This window comes from Anarhichas minor, unplaced genomic scaffold (assembly GCF_050575085.1).
Source record: "Anarhichas minor isolate MPS153535 unplaced genomic scaffold, ASM5057508v1 ptg000011l, whole genome shotgun sequence".
Classification (NCBI taxonomy): domain Eukaryota; kingdom Metazoa; phylum Chordata; class Actinopteri; order Perciformes; family Anarhichadidae; genus Anarhichas; species Anarhichas minor.
This window is the reverse complement of record NW_027466457.1, coordinates 5,131,113-5,149,862: the sequence shown is the minus strand read 5'-3', so window position 1 is coordinate 5,149,862 and position 18,750 is coordinate 5,131,113. Positions and strand designations below refer to the sequence as shown.

At 43.2% G+C, this 18,750-nt stretch overlaps 2 protein-coding genes across 2 annotated transcripts; one reads left to right on the top strand and one right to left on the bottom strand.

Annotated features, from left to right (window-relative positions):
- The first annotated feature begins 10,489 nt into the window (after positions 1-10,489).
- LOC142947879 (deoxyribodipyrimidine photo-lyase) lies at positions 10,490-16,211 on the top strand. Its single transcript, XM_076089749.1, has 9 exons — positions 10,490-10,711; positions 11,667-12,309; positions 12,468-12,761; positions 12,889-13,061; positions 13,302-13,386; positions 13,492-13,724; positions 13,901-14,095; positions 14,209-14,434; positions 14,546-16,211. Exons 1-9 carry the CDS (start codon positions 10,490-10,492, stop codon positions 15,088-15,090), a joined length of 2,616 nt encoding a protein of 871 aa, XP_075945864.1. The 3' UTR covers positions 15,091-16,211.
- LOC142947425 (glycine cleavage system H protein, mitochondrial-like) lies at positions 15,841-18,586 on the bottom strand. The gene is made up of 5 exons (XM_076088993.1): positions 18,284-18,586; positions 17,987-18,072; positions 17,810-17,873; positions 17,221-17,352; positions 15,841-16,415 (listed from the first exon to the last, which is right to left on the bottom strand). The coding sequence occupies exons 1-5, from the start codon at positions 18,456-18,458 to the stop codon at positions 16,318-16,320; spliced, it is 555 nt and encodes a 184-aa protein (XP_075945108.1). The 5' UTR covers positions 18,459-18,586; the 3' UTR covers positions 15,841-16,317.
- Between the last annotated feature and the right edge of the window lie 164 nt (positions 18,587-18,750).

Genomic DNA, 18,750 nt, shown 5'->3' with positions numbered 1-18,750 from the left:
CCGTTCTATTTGAATATACCAATGGCTGACCGATGTTATTTGATTAATGTAAAGCTTTCTATGCTCAGGTCAACAGCTCAACATGGCTCCACTTAAATTGTGGTCTTAATACTGTACTTTTCTGTTTTTAAAACAGAAGAGGCATGGTTTAACCTAGGACTAAGTATTAAAAGATATCTACAAAAAACATCTGTATTTCAAAGATCTGAGCTTTTCACCACTGAGTAATAGATTGTTACAAAAACCTTATTGAAACTAAAGTGTTTAATAGTGTGAGGGGTAAATGTACAGTATTTAGCTTTTGTATGGTTGACTCAAGACTTCATTGGATGATTGAGACATGGCTCCCTTTTCCACTTACAGATAGGGAGCTACTGCGCAAATCTGAGAAAAACTTCGGATGTTATTGATGTTATTTTTGTACACTTAATTTATTTTCCCTCTTTCTCCTACCTTACCGACTTTCCTCTTTTGCTCACTACCTTTCTTCCTGTGTTCATTTGCAACCAGTCCTTATTCTAACTGTAATAATGACAATATAACAATAATAGCTAAACAATAATTAATGCTTTAAGACAAAAATCCAAAGACGTGATAATACTTTAACCATATGACCTACAAAAATAAGCGCTACTGTTTACTTGACGATGTATTGCTGTTTTTAAAGAAGGAAGGAGTCCCTATATCTAAGCTACTGTTTTCTGCCTCTCATAAGCACACTGGAGACTGTAACCAAAACCCCAAACTAGAGCCATGGCAGTCTGTAATATAGCGGTTAAAGAGTTTTACTTCTCTTGAGAAATGTTGCAGTTTATTTTTCTTTCTTTTTTACCATAGTGTTGAACTTCAGCCCTTAAGGATGTCCAGTTTGCTGCTAATGTACTGTAGTTTCTAATGATACTTTAGAAAGATGCATGCTCTGATCGCTTTACCACTAGGCTTTAATGACTACAAACTGTAATGATACCTGTGATGCTGTTGATAAACTGCTCCTATGTTATTCCGTTGTAAACACATGGATATGTGGGGCTCAATTCCATCAGGTTTGTTTTTCAGTATCCTAATAATTACCCCGACTCAGAAGATAAAAATGGCTTTCGTAATACCAGAAATATTTTTTCAAGCTTCAGTTTTAGAGAAACCTGCTTGGGGCATTCATTTCTCAATACTTACGGAGATACTGCATAGCTATTTGAAGGAGTTCAGCCCCAAATCTTCCACTGGTATGGTGTCAGCCTTTCTGTGTTGCAATGTCTCTAGTCTTTAGCCATTTGTCCATCGAAAAACAGCTTTGCTGAACTTGTCTCAGACTGACATCACCACCAACTTTCCAAAGGATGTGGACTGACTTACTCTGTCACGTTTTGTTCTTAAACTAACCAATGTTTACGACAATACCAATGAGCTTTCTTCTGTACAGAAATGTGCATTCCAAATACCACAAAGGCAGTTTTTTTGTATACTGATTATTTAAAATTTCATTTGTCATATTCTCTTGATCTTATTGACTGTAAGATGTAAATATTGGGGTCCTCTATGGTGAAGGGACTCTGTTATCCTTACTGTAGGTAAAACTATTCTTTTCATTTTTTTTTCTGGATATGTTGTTGCCATAGTGATGACCAAAAAGATACCTGTGATGTGCACCTGTCCTTATGTCCTGCTCCAGTGGTTTAGTGCGTCTCTATACTCTCCCTCCCCAAGTTCTCCCCTACTGGTGTGTGTTTCTCTTCCTTTCCCTTCCCATACTCCACTGAGCTAAATAAAGTCTGCTTTGGTGCATGCTCTGGTCTCATCCCTGGTCTAACCAAGAGAAGCCATTTTGTGTATGTTGTGGTATGCGAGGGTGTCTGCCTGTTATGTGTGTTTCATATTGCAGGTTGTATGATGTGTGCGTCTGGCCAGAAGGCTTTTGATGTGCAACCGTGTGTGTATGTGTGTAACACAACAGTGTGTGGAAGGCGTTTGGTGAATGGAGCCATGACCTCTGGGGTCACTTCATTAATTACATCTGTGACATTCAGCCAGATGAGTTTCCTTTGTAACTAAATGATATGATGAATATTAACGACCTCGGATGAATTACACTGCTGCTTCTGCTGCTGCTGATGATAATGTGTTTTACGACTCTGGGAGAGAGGGGAGTAAAATTGCACACTATAGCATATTTAGATCACGCAGATTTTCATATGCAACATTTCAAAGACCACAGCGTAGGTTGGTAGAGCAGATTTTATTATGTTGTTTTCTTCTGTGTAAAACTCTCCAGTGGTTGATCAGACAACTTGCCAGAGAGGAAAAACTACAACACAAGAATGCGTCGGTCAGAGTCTCAAGCACAAACTGGTATCCTGTCCTTTTTCTCTACCAGCAAGCTATTCATTTAACCATTATACATGAATGCGACAACAGAGGAAACAGTTCTGATTGGAGTTGCAGTGAACAAACAGATACATGGGGAGAACATATGCAAAGTAAACACAGAAGAGGGCTTGAGATAGCTTCGTAGCTGATGATAGCCATCTTACAAAGTCATCCTGATAAAGTGATCCCCAACCATTTCTCCTTCTCCCTGTCCTCCCCCTCTTAATCAAATGAATACTGTGCAGCTGGTGGGGTTGCGGCAAAAAGGGGTACGAGTGTGTGTGCAGAGGGGGGGGGGGGGGCTTTGAGGGATGGCGTGAAATTATTGCCTGCTGGTGTATATGTGTCGCTGGGGGTAGAAGAGTAGAGTAGGGGATTGGGCTGGGGCTGGGGGGGTGTAATGTCATTGCCTGCTGGTGTATCAGTAGTGGGGGCTCATTTAGATTTAGATTGGTTATGTGAGGAGAGAGCTGAAAGGCCAGCTCATGTTTATGCATGAATCCCAAAGCATGCTGCTGTGGTGGAGCCCCGAGTTAAAGAGACAGAGCTAAAATACATTCACACATTTGGACACAGCTCTGGTTCTTTGGATAAGGCTTCAGTCGAAGCGATGCTTTGCTATCAAATACATTTCAATCGGTTCTGCGCGTGTTGGCCCGTTTGTGACGTTGTGTATGCAGATAGACTACATCTTCGTCCAAATGAACATCATGCTGCTTCTATTAATCTAAAAAAAATTTTGATCTAATTTTAGTTTTCAAAATCCCACTGCCCGACTGTGTCCTGAAGATTGCTTTGGTATTTTCAACAGCTGATTTACAATCACACACACACACACACACACACACACACACACACACAGACACACAGAGAGAGTAATCAGTAAATGTCTTTGAAGGAGAGTTTGTTCAGCACTTCATCAGGTATAAAGTGGTTTTTATTTGGAAATGTGGTCCCTATCCATCTTTTAAATGACTATTTAATGGTCGTCACACCATCCTAATCAATCATGTAGCAGAGCTAGCCTGCAAGCGCAAATACACTCTATTTATAATTCCTATATTCTGCTGCAAAAACTGACACTCTTTGCCTTCTTAGTGCTGTAAACGAGCAGAACAATGAGTGAAATTGTCTATCAGATTTTGTGGAAACATTAGAAAGACTTCCTATACCGATCACCAGCATCCTGGATATGAGGTACCCTTTGAAATCTGTCTTTATATGATATCTGCACTCTCTAAACCTGTAGAAATGGTGGATAGAATAGCTTTATAAAAATACTGCTGTTTATTGTCATTCTTGGGTGTCTCCACATTCAGGCCCACACTTTTTTCTTTTTGTGTGACCCTTCACCATCCCCCATCCACTGTGCACCCCCCCATCGCCCCCCCATTCAGTACTTTACATCTATAATGAGATACAAATACGCATCAGCAGGACAGTGTCTACGCCACGCGTCACTGTGTGAATATTACTCACACTTATTAGCTGGATTATGTTAATCTTTACACTCCCTGCTCACAGACAACAGACTCCCCATGATATGGGGGTGGTCACGGCAGTAAGCGTGTGCTGTCGTGTGTGTGTATGTGTGTGTATGGCTGTATGTGTGTGTTGAAGTGATTGCCATGTTGTCAAACTGATCTGCATGTGAAAGGGCGGTCTAATTACATCACTTATGCAAATGTGAAATGCACATGTGCATGCACATACATACACACCACTGACAGCTTACTACTGAGGTCAAAAAGACAGTGTGAGCTATTCTCTTATTGACTAACACGAGGTGGCATCACCACCTGTCAGAGACGGACATGTCTTGACAAAATACAGAGAAGTCACAAAGGATGATTTGACACACTCCTTCAGATAAATTAGAAAAAAAGAGTGGATGGGTCAAGCTCACAGTAGACTAAAGCACTTAAACTGTTATTGGAAAATGTCCAACCGCATATTCACTGATTATTCTTTTTTCAGACTGAAACATTGATAGTATCCGTGTTGGAATGATTGATCGAGTCTGACACATTTTAATTACGCCCAAATTAAATGAATTGGCTGGCGGACTATAAAACATTGCTGTTTAATAACGAGCCCCACCATTTGCCTTTTTTTTCTTGCTTCATCCAATCCCATTTTGGCTGCCTGCACCAAATAACCTCTCTCCATTTAATGATATGCAAATGAATTTTCATGAACCCCATGATCCCATGCGATGATTAAACTGAGATGACATTAGCTGCCATGCCGCTGCCACTGTCAGTGTTTCTGTCTGCCTCCTTTCTTTCTTCCTTCCTTCCTATCTCTACCATCTTTCTTCGTATCCACGACAACGGCCAACTGGTGATATAAAGGGGTTCATTGTCACCGTTCCCTTATGAATTTGCTTTGTGAGAGATAACATATCCAGTGTTATTTCAGAGAAGTTTTTCCAATGGCAACAGAGATGGAGCGTCAGAGCGAAAAACGTTGGTTCTCACACCACATGTGGTAGTGGTACACTGAAGACATGTCACAACAACGTACAAACATTGTAATGCAGTAACATCATACAGACGATTTTGGTAACCTTCCACATCTCTTCATTTTCCACTTCCAGTGCTCCCCTCCCACCGTTCCGTTTCAGTCTGGATCCAGCTCCACCTCTGCTGTCGTTTATTGTACTCCATTTGCATAATGAAGCCCAGGCTTAATTAAGATCCCACTGGAGTCTAGAGCCAAGGATGAAGGAAAGAAGGACGAGGAGAAGGGGAGGGGGGATCCGGCGTTCCTTAGCTTATCCGCACGTGTCCAAATAGGAGGCACAATTTAAGGGGGGAGTAAAGCGTTGACGAGCGATTAAATCGCTAATTATGATCGGCTGTTAGAATTAGTGTGTGGCTGTTAATTAGCTGCAGATGAGATGCCCAGACAGTTGCCCGCCCCTGACGACTGCAGCACCCTCCCTGACTGGCAATAGAGAAACACAGCGTGACACCCTGGAGATGATGCCAACACATCCCTCCCTTTAACACACACAGCAGTCTGAGGGGATATCCCTTTAAGAATGTCCCAGGTGTGCATGTGCAGGGAAGAGGCTCTTCATCATCCTTGTCCACCCACTCCCACTGTTCTTCGTTAGGCACAAAATTCCAATTTTTTTCTTCTGCTATATCCTTTATTCATTTTGCTCATTATTTCTCATCTTCCACATACTCTTTCTCTTCATATTGGAATGGTATGATCCCTTGTAGGTCTTTGTATTGGTCAGCAGCTTTCTTCCAGTGCAGCAATTGGCACTGAGCAGAGTTGGCATCGAGGAAATGTTTTTCGTCCAATACTCCTACCATAGTTGAATTTGGCTCTGGTTCAAACCTTCTGCTACTATTTATTGTCTGCATTTACTACACCTTTATACAGCTTCTGGTGGCGCCCGCGAATGCCTCCCTGTTTGCGTTTGGCACGATGCCATCTCTGTGTTTGGTCTCTCCCTTGAGGGGATGCCATTGCCAAAACATTTAAAGGCATCCGAAACGGTCCTGCTCACTGTATGGAGGTTTGAGCTTGCCAATGTGTGCGTTATGTTGGCTTGGCAGCGTGCCATCTTTCTCCTCGTGCCCTTGCCGCCCCTGAAAAAATGCCATCACAGAATCGCTGGCAACCGTTGCCTGGGCACCTCTTCTTGGCTTTGTCCAAGCAAGCAAACGGCGATTAGCAGCAAATCCTCAGAGGTGAGTCCTCTTGTCTTTGACTAAGACAGTTCTCCGCCGACCGCTTTGATCGCTCCGGGTATGCCACGACTGCAAGCTGGCATGGCGCCCACTGGCTGGCACGATGTGGCTGGCATTGAGCGAAAGAAAATTGGAAAAATTAATGGAATGTAGGATTTTCCACCGACATTTTTCTTCGTATGATCAACGGTCATCACCATGTTACAGTTTACGCTTTCATAGTATCATCCATTTCGCTCCTTCTATGCTTCCCTTCATCCAGCTACATCTGAGTCATCATGTGTCTTCTGGCATCGTCCTCATTTCTATGCTCTGCTGTCCTCTGATATCTTCTGTATCTTCCTTTTCTCTGTCCGCTTTGCTGTTCGTTTCGCCCCATTGTGCCTGTGCCAAGGTGGCACCATGGTAGCAGTATGGAGGTCTGTTTCTCTTCCTCTTCTATTCTTATTGTCCTCACCCCTTCGCCCATGCCCATGCCCGCCCCCGCTCAAGTCCTGACTGGATGGCACTGTGCCAACCTGCCACCGCCATCGCTCTCATTTGTAGCTCATCCCTCCGTTGCCCTTCCCCCTGTCTCTACATTTCCATCCCTCTCTCTTCTCCTCATCCACTTTCTAAATCATTTATCCTATGTTTGTATGAAATGCTGCATTTGTAAATGAACACAACATTAGCTAATTGACACATATACAACTTTTCCTTTCTCAAATGCGCGCCGCAAATCGTCGGTCTTTGTTGTCATTTGGAAGACTTTTTTGGCACTGAAGGAATGCTCAGAGTTACTGCCCTGCTTTTAATTACCGCAGCAGTTACTTATTCCACCGAGACAAGAGGAGAAAGACGAAGAGACCCCTGAGTTTGGATAAAGCTTGTGTTGTTTTAATTAACTTTTACCAACCCCCATCATGTGTGCTTTTGTTTCATCTCTAAGAGCCTTATGCAGGTTGTGCTTGTTCACACACACACACACACACACACTGTACATTAATACAATTGATCCGATTATCAATGAAATCAACTGTGTACCATTGACCTCGCCCACTTTTCTAAAATGACCCTTGTTTCTTTGTCCTCCTCTTTAAAATATCGTATGTCAAACAATAGCTGCCAGTGGTGGTGGAGCCATTAAGCAAATACTCTCATTAGTACACAAAACATAATGAATATGTAAATGATGTGTGTAATTTATGCATGGGCTGAGAGACTTGTTCTCTTTTCAATCCTCCATTGTAATCACTCTATGTATATCCCCTTTCCTTAAAACTTGACACTCTTACGCCAATTTTCCTCTTTTCTTAGACCACCAACTGTGAATGAATCCACGGGGGACTTCTTGAGGTCTCACTATTATCTCTTTTATTTTGTGTTTTTAACACATTTCTCCTCGCTTTAACCATGGTTTGTAGTGTATAATGGTCTCTCAGAGTCTCTCTGTTTGCTTCTTCCTGCTCACAGCTTCCTCTCCAAAAACAAACCCTGCAGTGACGCATTAAACCAACAACTGAGTGTTTGAACAAGGTCTTTCTTCTAGGAATATGAATACTGAACGTTCTATCCATTAAATCACGTCGGCACTATGCTGTATTTTGTCTTTGTCCCTTTGTGACTGCGTTGATCTTAATGTGTGGTCCAAACTGTGTGGTAAATTCAAGCTCGCCCTGATAGACGGTGAGTATAGCCTTGCTCCTGCCTAGGATAAACACCTATAATACTCTGGCTCCCTTGGCAATCACCATAGCAACAAACCATGGTACCCACGTGAGTTGCATAATAAGATGTTCTCCAAGAGCACGGACCATAAAGCGACGACAAACTAGACACCCGCAACGATGATTTCAGAAAATAAGTATTCAAATGTCCAAGTTATCAATAGGCTTGCGTCACATAACAAACACTGTCAGATGCTCATGCACCTTCTCTCCGTCTCTCCAGACCTTAACAGGTGCTGATGAGCCGCAGTCAATGATTGTAATGAGCTATCGATCACCGTGGGAAAACCAAGGGACAGAGAGGGGTGAGGGAGGGAGGGGGAACCAGAGGACACACACACACACAGAAGGAAGTGGACTGCCAGGGAAAAAAAAAAAACTTCAAATGAACTTAATGGAGACAAGCTACAGGAGACAGGGTATCAATACTTGCTTTAATCAAGTCCTTATCTCCTATTGTTCTGCTTAAAATAGAATGTATGGGGAGGTGCTTTTTTGCCAGCGCAGGTTGAATGGAAGTGTTCAACTGAGAGCAGCTTCTGGACAGGCTGATCTGCTCAGGATGACCATGCAGACATGGTTGTCATGACTGAGTTCAGATGCCAGTGAATGGCACTGACGCAGTATCTCTATTTTCCTCTTTTTGTGCTGTGTGCATGGAGTGGAGGCAGACAGCTTTAGGGAAGGGGGAGGTGCGTTGTGTGTGTGTGTGTGTGTGTGTGTGTGTGTGTGTAGTGTGTGTTGGCTGGCGTTTCAGATAATGAAATGCAGCAGGGAACAAAGAGCTGGGGGCCCCTATTCTCTGTGCTGCAGCTTCATTTTCACTCCCGTCAGTCTATGATTCTTCCATACCCTCTTTCTTGTGTACGTGTATGTGTGTGTTTATGTTTGTATGAGCGGTTTGTTGTGTGTACCAGTGTCCCCTCCTCCTCCTGTTAGTATTCTGCATGGCAGATCCCCCTAATGTAATAACTGTGTCTGCATGTCTAATTTACAGCAGGAGAGAGTAAATAGCCTGTGGTTAATTACAGTACGTGTGTGTATGTGTGTGTGTGTGTGTGTGTGTGTGTGTGTGTCTATGCATGCGTCTACATGCGCGTGGGTGTGTCAGAATGATTTATGAGTTGCAAATAGCTACACCAGTGGCCCGTTTCTCCTCACTTAGTTTTTAATCTGTCTTTCCATTAATTTTCCTGGAGACGTTATTATGGTTTTATAACAGTGTGCGGACGATGCACATGTGAGTGCACATATGTGTTAATGAGACAAAGGTGAAGACATTTTATGAGAATCGAGGCCATTTGGGCATCTGAGCTATACTTTGCTTTTCTCTCTTCAGACTTCTCCATTTCCCTTCCTTCCTTTCACTATTCCGGTGCTTCATTCACTCTCGTCATTGAGAGCCACAATGAACACAGATCTTTATTGACAGTACACGGTAGAACATGGAAACAGCAGGTCAATCCGTTTAGCCCAAGGGCCGATACACCAATTCACCAATTTGTCAGTGTTAGTTTGAGAGAGAAAAGCAGCTAATCTCTCCTCTCTGCTCTCTATTGATCACACACTTAGACTCCACTTCTCTGTCTAAACACTATTGATTCTCTCTCTCTCTCTCTCAATCTCTTTCTCTCTCTCCCTCTCTTTCTGTCTTGCTCTCGCCACATACCATAGCTCTCAACACATCTTCCTTCATACACTGACTTCTTCTTAGATGAAAGCTTGAATAATGGCGACTGCATGTCCTTGGCTTGTACATGTCATACAAGTCATATTTTGGATGAATTTAAAATACAGCGTTGATTAATTTCAGTATAACTGGAGCTTAACTATACAAAGCATTATAGTGTTTGGTCCACATATGTCTTTGTATATATATATTATTGTCCCTGCTGCGTACATTCACAAGCTTATGCATGGTATCATTAAAGAAATCAATTACTTAGCAACTCCTCTACAGCTTGAATACGATTAAACATTCACTGCTGGGTAGACTGTCTCCTGGCTTTGTTTATCAGTCTCACATCACAGGGTGAACTTGAAAAGGACCACATTCCTGTCAAAATGAAGGCTATGCAAAAAATATAGAATGATTATCTTAAGGGAGATGACCCGCCCCCCCCCCCCCCCCCTTCATTTTCACATCAATAGAAATGACCAAAGGGTCTTTATTTGATTGGCTTTAGCTTGTGTGGGCCCTTGTCATGGCACATGTGAGTTGAAGCGTAGATTACCATGTCAGTGTAATCATTACTGTAGATGAAACAGGGAGGAAGAGAGAGAAACCTCTGACAAAAACAGAAATTCCCGGAGCATTTATTATATATTTAACCCTCTCTACCCTAATATCAAATTAAAGAAATATAAACAAGGGAATCCCAAACGTTACTCTGATGCTGTGATAAAAACAGCCAGGCACCCATGGGTTTCACTGTCTTCCCCCCATAACTCTTATTTTTTAGACTGGTACACCCCCTACAGGTGAGATTAATCCATTACAAACCTTTAACTTTGCAGGTTACAAAACACTAACACATGGCTTGTGTAACTCTGGCATCAGCTGTTTGATAAGATAACCAGTACTGAAGAGTAGGTTCAGGACGTGGGGCGCATTGTGTGGTAAATATTTGTTTAAACTATGCAGTAGATGATTATTCACAGAAGTTTTACAGCATTTTATTGCTACAATTTACCTTACATTTGAAGATGCCTCCTTCAGCAGCTGATAGTAAAGTGTTAGTGAGGAAGACGTTAAGGGAAGTGCTGGTGGGTCGAGAGGATCCCGAGGGATTCTTTGCGACGTGTGTGTCCGCTCTGGGGCACCAGGAGACCCGCTCACAGTTCCTGTCCCTCATCCAGCCTCTGTCCACGGCCAACGGACCCCTGCACTCCACCCTGACCTCCATCTACAGGGAATACTTCTCCAAGGTCAGTGTTTGTTAAGTATATACGAATATAAGTAACGTTATGACTATCAGGTTGTAATGTTAGTGTTTTAAGATAAGAATACGTGTCAACAATATGAATAGCTGACTCTTGGCTGAGTTAACATCTTCACCAGACACTTCTTCACTGTAGCTACTTAAGGGCTGTGCTCGCTTACCTGCTCTTTAGTGATGGTAGTTAGCGTTAAAGTTAGCGTGTGTCAGCTTAGAACCTGCGGTGGGAGCAGCTCCTCTAATAGCAACGTGAGTTTACAACCAAGAAGAGTAATTAATGTCACTAATCAATACACTTATCAACTGCACACCCAGGTGTTTGACTAGGTTATACGTCTGCTGCTCATCAGAGTTCTGATAAGAATTAATTGTCACAAAAGCAAACAACTCAATTAATAGATATTAGTTTGTTCATGATAAGTGCTAACCCTAATGGCAAAGATGTACGGTGTTCCGCTCTTACAGGTGGAACAAAGCTAATAGAGTAGTCAGAGAGATGTCCACCAAACAGTCTGTGCACACCCACACAATCCTGAGAAGTCGTCTAGTCAGCTTAAATAATAGAAAACACCTCAGTATGAGGAGTACGCAGGACTTTAAGTTGACAGCAACCTTGATAGTCTATCGTAAAGTCTGAATCAAAACTTGGTTATTTGACACTTCCACAATCATACATAGTACAGCGTTTAGTGACATTATTTTGTGCCTTGCTCCTGAAAGTAATAAACAAATAGAAGAAAAATTGCATCGTTTTTGCAAAACACCAACCCTGGTGTTTGATCGTATACGCTACACAGGTCATAACTACAACAACTTGCTTTCTTGCTCTTGTTATGCTTTTTACTATTTTCAAATGGTTCAAATATTATACATACACTTTCCCATTTCCACCCCAATGACTATATGCAGTTGTTTTATCAATAATTGTCCTAATTCAATTGTAGAGTGAAGATGATGAACTGGAACTTGCACTGGCACTCTCTCTACTGGAAATGAAAGATCAGCAGCTGTCGACCCCCAGCCAAGAGTCCCGACCTCAGCAACCTGGAGACAGACCGAATCAACTGACATCTGTGTCTGAGCCACAGGGAAGCAAACACACGAAGCTAGCAGATGTAGTTGTCGGGAGAAAAAACAACAACTTACCACAAACTGGACCCTGGTTCAAGGCGAACCCACCACAGACAAACCAAGAAACAGAGCTTCAGAAAAGCACCCATGTTGACAAATATGAAAAGGAGACACCAGGAACAAGTCGGAGCAAGTCTGGCTCAATTTCCAAGCAAGACACGGTTGAAGAAAGTGACAAAATGATGGACGAGGGTGATTTGAATCCATCAGGGAAACCAAAACCCAAAAAGAACAGGCGACAGCGGCGTAAAGGCGCTGGCCAGCAGGTTGTAGGTTTGCCCTGTTCTCCGTCAGCTCTGCCACCGGTTCTGCTGTGGTTCAGGAGGGACCTGCGACTTTGGGACAACCCTGCTCTCACTGGCTCGTTGGAGGTTGGGGCACCTGTCATCCCTGTCTTCATCTGGAGCCCTGAGGAGGAGGAGGGACCTGGGATCACAGTGGCTATGGGGGGAGCTTGTACGTTCACAGAGAAAATAGTGATTATTGGCAATCTTTGTCAAAGCACAATGCATCACTGCTCTTTGTGGTGGCTGCGCTCGCCATATAACTTCACATATAGAACTAAAGCTTAGTCTCCTGACTGTTGTCCAATCACACCTTTTCTTACTCAACAGGTAAATACTGGCTTCATCAAGCTTTGTCTTGTTTCTCTTCATCTCTGGAGAGCATTGGCAGCCATCTTGTGTTTTTCGGGGCAAATGGATCTTCTCTGCGTACCCTTAAGGAGCTCGTAAAGGAGACCGGGGCGAGAACCGTTGTGGCTAACGCCGTCTATGAGCCTTGGCTGAAGGAGAGGGATGATGTGGTGGTGTCGGCCCTTCAAAAAGATGGTGTTGATTGCAGGATGTTCCACTCGTACTGTCTTAGAGACCCTTACTCTGTCAGCACGGAGGGTGTTGGACTCAGAGGTTAGTCTCAACTAAATTAATTTGGTGTTTGCTTAAATATTTGTGATAAATATCAAAGCTTAAAATATGTATACTATTGGAAAGAAGTTAATTTGGTGGTGGACTGTTTTTTCTTCTCTTGATTTAGGAATAGGTTCAGTGTCTCACTTCATGAACTGCTGCAGACAGAACCCATGGTCTGCATTAGGGGCCCCCCTGGACCCTCCTGCATCTCTCCCCACACCTGCCCACTGGCCTCAGGGTGTCTCTTTGGGCACGCTAGGTCTGGCACGCATGCCCCGCAGGAAGGATGGCACAACGGTCGGTAACCACAGCAGAGCTGCCCTGCAGGGCCGAGCTGTATCCCAGTGTACATTAAGATTAGGTCATAAATGGGTGCATGGCTGCATTCCATCCCCTCTTTCTCTCCCCTGCCTTTCCTGTCACTCTTCAAGTTATCACTATCCAATGAAGCAGAAATATTGGAAAATATCTCAGAAAAGAAGATTAGGTTAGTTCATGAAGTCCTCAATGCATTTCTTTGTTCATTTCGGCATTCAGATTGACTGGGCAGCTAACATCCGTAGATCATGGGATTTCAGCGAGGAAGGAGCATGTGCCCGGCTAGAGGCCTTTCTGAATGATGGTGAGACACCTTGCGTGTACTTTGTAAACGTATCTGTGTTTGGAGGAATGTTAATAAGTGTGACATTGATCTTACAGTATCATATGATTGTTCCATCTATCCAAGGTGTGTATAGATATGAAAAAGAGTCCGGCAGGGCAGATGCCCCAAATACCAGCTGTCTGTCTCCGTACCTTCACTTTGGTCAGCTCAGCCCACGCTGGCTGTTGTGGGACGCCAAAGGGGCACGCTGTCGACCCCCAAAGTTTCAACGCACACTGGCGTGGAGAGATCTGGCTTACTGGCAGCTGACATTGTTTCCTGACCTCCCATGGGAATCCCTCAGACCTCCATACAAGGTAGAAATTGGCCACGGACATGTTGATGACACATTAATAACATGTACTGAAAGTGTTACTCATAAATACAAAGTTAAGTTGAACTACCCTTCACTTTCTTCATTACTAAAAGCCTATATCACATAATGAAGAACTGTTTTTATGACGAAGCATTATTCATCCACTGGTATTTGCAGGCTCTGCGATGGAGCAGTGATCGTGGCCACCTGAAGGCCTGGCAGCGAGGGCGAACAGGCTACCCTCTGGTGGACGCAGCCATGAGGCAGCTGTGGCTGACGGGCTGGATTAACAACTACATGAGGCATGTGGTGGCGTCTTTTCTGATCGCATATCTCTATCTGCCCTGGCAAGAAGGTTATCGCTGGTTCCAGGTGAGACGTGCATGTATAAAAAGGCACAAAATGCACTCACATAGATATCACAAAGCAGCAACACATAGTACAATACTACTTACTGACTGTGTCCAACATTTACATGTGTTTAGGACACCTTAGTGGATGCTGATGTTGCCATAGATGCTATGATGTGGCAGAATGGGGGCATGTGTGGTCTGGATCACTGGAACTTTGTCATGCACCCCGTCGATGCAGCAATGACCTGTGACCCCTACGGCAGCTATGTTAGGAAATGGTGTCCTGAACTTGCAGATCTGCCCGATGAGCTTATTCACAAGCCCTGGAAATGTCCTGCATCCATGCTTCGACGTGCAGGTGAGGGAACGATCATGCTCAGTCTCAAGAAATGTTGGTTTCGTAACACACTACCTACAGTTCCACACCGTAACATATAAATCTCCTTTCCCTGCTATCCTCACTGCTTAGGTGTGGTCTTTGGCCAGACATATGCTGAGCGAATAGTTACAGACCTGGAGGAGCGGAGGAGTCATTCCCTGCAAGATGTAGCTCTGGTGCGAAAAGAGTTTGGACAGTACGTGGACAAGCGTTCAGGCTGCGACTTGGTGCCTCTGCCCCCACGCCTCGTCTCTCAGGCTCTGGGCTTATCGCACAGGGATGGCGGTGTGGTAACAGAAGGGAAGCAGTTCCTGTTGCCCGTTATCACCCGCATGGAATTCAAACACCAGCAGGAAGATCCAGATGCAGATGCCGCCTCAAACCCCTACAATGCTGTTCTAAAAGGATACGTGAGCCGCAAGAGGGATGAGACCATTGCCTTCCTTAATGAGAGAGACTTCACTGCCAGTGTGTTGTACGAGGGAGTTCAGAGAAAGGAGAGGCTGGAGAGCGATCATCGCAGAATCGAGGGACTCCCTCAGCTTCCTGCTCCTCGGGGCAGAGCCAGACGAACTCCAACAGCCAAGGACAGGTTTTCTGTGGTACCCGGTGGGGCGGTCTCCTCAGTCAGGTGATCCAGAAGGAAAGTTTACAGGTTCTAAGTGACCAGACAGTTGCTTGCTATAAAATGCACAAGTACAAAATGTTACAGAACAATAGTCTTTAAGTGCAAAGATGAGGGGAAAAAAGCAATTCTACACTGGACTCTAGACTTTGGATAGAGTGAGGAAAATGTGTTGAGACAAAGAGGATTGCAGAATGCTCATTCAAAACATTTTGTACATTTAGTGTTCAGCAAATTCACACAAATCTGAGGAATGCTGCACAAAAATATACATTACGCCTTTGAGTCGGACAAGGAGGAAAAAGGCATTTGGCGTCATCTCAGTAGGTCTTTTTTTTTTTTTTTATTAGGTCTATTTGTGTTTACAATCTCATGTAAACCGCATCAAGAAAATGTATATTTCATTGTCAGTGTTTGTATCAAAAAAAAGAATTTTGGTTCAGGGGCTACCTTTTATAGATAGCTGTATATTGGGGGATTACTTTTGGTTGGAAATATGTAGGTGTGGATATAATGGGCGAGTTTACTCAAACTTTTGAATGATGCAAATGATTAAATATACTAATATAATTCATATTGTGCAACACTCTGACAGTGTCAAGCATATTACCTGTTCAATAGCTGTGTAATGTCAAAGATCTTGTGTAATCACATGAGTGACACTACATTACAAGCAGTATTTTTTTTGTTTTTAACCGTCCACTTTTATAATATGAAGTCTAGACTTTGGGATTCAATACAAATGACAGAAAACACAACGTCTCAGGAAATGTTTATTTTCTAATTTTAAAAAGGTCCAATGCCTACAATTTAGCCGTCGCACATGCAGAGTAGACCAACATTATTATTGATACCATAAAGACCAAAGTGCTTTTTAAAGTCTGACAATGTCCTACAACAGAGATTTCAAGTTTTCCTTTGAATGAAATGTATGGAAACTGCTCTATTGAGTGAGTCTCAGTCGCTTCCGTTTGGGGACTTGAGACTGCAAAAACTCAACACAAGATGTTTAGTCAGTGCAGATTCACAGGTCCCCTAAAGTCAGTCTTTAACAGTAGATAAAGGATTCATAATATTCACAGCTTTACAACACTGGCAGGTCAGCCTTCTGGAGCTCCACTGGTGGATGCTAAGCATAGCGTTGTAGCTGACACAGGCACAACTTGTGGATCTTCCTGCCAGTAGTGTTTGAAAAGGAGAAGGGGCATGTAGCACTTATTAGTGTACAGGTGTTAGGTTAGTCCTCAATGGAGCGGATGTATCTCTCATAGGCTGCTTCATCCATTAGAGCATCGAGCTCTGCAGGGTTGCCAATGGTCATCTTCATCAGCCAACCTATGTTGAATAGGTTCAAATCAGGTTATGCTGGGATTTTAGGACCCTTTTTGCGTACTCAAGCCCATTCAGCACAAGTCAAATGTTTTTTATCTCTGCCAACATCTTTTCCAGGCAGTCAAAGACTTCTTTTGCTCATTACAGTATGGAGATTGAATTACAGTGAAGAATGTTTGAATAAACTTACATTTTCAATGCACAGAAAAGCAGTTATGGGTGAACTTAAAATTCTGCAGGGCATTGTCATGCAGTGATAATGTAATTCTGACATGTTCTGTGTGATGGATAACTATATCAACCGAGCTGCAAGTCTGTAAGTGGAGTAGTAATTGAAGTACTAGAGAAGGGGCTAAAACATGAAGTGAAGGATAAAGATGGTTCACACTTGAAAGATAAAACATGCTATTAAAAGGTTAATTTTTACAAACAAAATAACAGATTGAACAAAGTACGAGATATCAATTTCCAAAACAGGCTTCATCTCCTTAATCCACAGTGGCTGCCTTCTATGTTATGTTGCATTACTGCCATCTACTGTCAATAAGAAAGTAGCGCATACATTTCTTCCCAGTGTACCGACTCTAAACACCGAACAAATATATTTAACACGATGTACACCAATCTGCAGTGATATTTTTTATAAGGTAAACAAAAACTAGTGTCAATTAAAAACCACACAAATGACCGTAGGACTCCAGAGTGTTGTTAACATAGACAAACATCATACTTGCTCTTGTTTAAGCTTTAACGAGAGGCTAAAGTATACTACATAGACTCGACTACGTGTTGGTATGGATGCGCTTACCATCTTCGTAGCAAGATTTGTTCACCAGACCGGGATTGTCTGCCAGTAGTGCATTGACCTCTACAACTTCTCCAGTCAAAGGGGAATAAAGCTCACTGGCAGCCTTCACACTTTCCAGAGCTCCAAACTCATCTGTGACAGTAGAGGTTAGAAACAAGTGCATTTATATATAAGTTAGGTCCTTTCACAACAGCACAGAAAGCAACGGGCAAATATTGCTGCTATGTTGACATTAACTACGGTCAGTGTTTTGTGGGATGGTGACTATTCATGCGTTTGTCCAAACAAGCTACATTCATGTTACTATTAAAAGATTTATTTTTTTTAAATCATGGATGGAAAGTAGCCAAACAATTGCTTCTCAACACAACAGCATCTGAGGGAAATATTATGCATCTCTCTCTTTAAAATGCAAAATCATAATCATTTAGATGTCTCTGCTTTGAAAGGCATGTTGGAAAAACTGCACGCTAAAAATATTGGGCATTTTCCGACAGATTCTCTTAAACAATCAGGTTGTATTCCTTCATAAACAGTATTTTACACGCGTGTATCGTTAGCCTGAGCCACACTGCCCTCAACTTCATACCTTGCTGAGCCAGCTGTGTTCCCACCTCTGGTAGTCCACAGTAAACTACATCTCCCAGAGCCTCCTGCAAGCGGCAGAAAGCAAGGTCAAAGACTGTAGCAAAAGTATTTAGTAACGAGTAACCTACAGGTGTGTGCGTGAGCGTGTCTGTTTGGGTACACGCACGAGAGAACTTACTTGCGCAAACTTGCTGATCCCGACAGTCCCAACAGCTCCGTCGTCTTCTACTCGGATCCATTCGTGCTTGTCTGTGAATTTAAGTGCTGCAAGATAACACAACAGACTCAGACCACAACGAGCCTCCCACTGGACGAGTGTGTAGTGTTGTGTAATGTATGACAACCAGAATAAACACAGACAGACATGAAGCAGCGTCGTGAGCTCACGTGTCCTTTTCTCTAGCTAATGTTACCCTCTAGCAACCGAAAATGTTAGCTAACATGCTACAATAAAACACACCCACGGGGGGAATACCTGCTGTTAATCGACAAGAAGTGGCTAGTGTTCTTCCAAAGTAAGGTTGAGATGCCAGCCGCAGCGGTGAAAGTGTTGCCGGGCGGGTAAGTAAAGGCAAAACTGTGAAAAAGTTGGAAGACAGGGAGCGGAATAGCCCACAGGCGGCCATCTTTGTCGCGTACTGATGAGTCATGAGAGCGTCGAATTCTTCTTCGTGGATCTGCACGCCGCCGAGCTCCTTCTTCTTTCAGGTTAATCAGCAGCTGGCGCGCGTAAAGTTGCATTGCAGGCACCTTGTGGAGTTAGTTAACTCCTACAGTGTCCGGTTTGTCATATTAATACCTCATCGTCCTGACTGCTCTCCCAAACATCCTGTGCCTTGTCCTTTATCTACACACTCCAGTTTGCTGTTTAATCATGGTAGTACATGGCATCACAGTGTTCACAAAGAAGTCACATCCCTTTGGGTTCTGTTTTACACATGA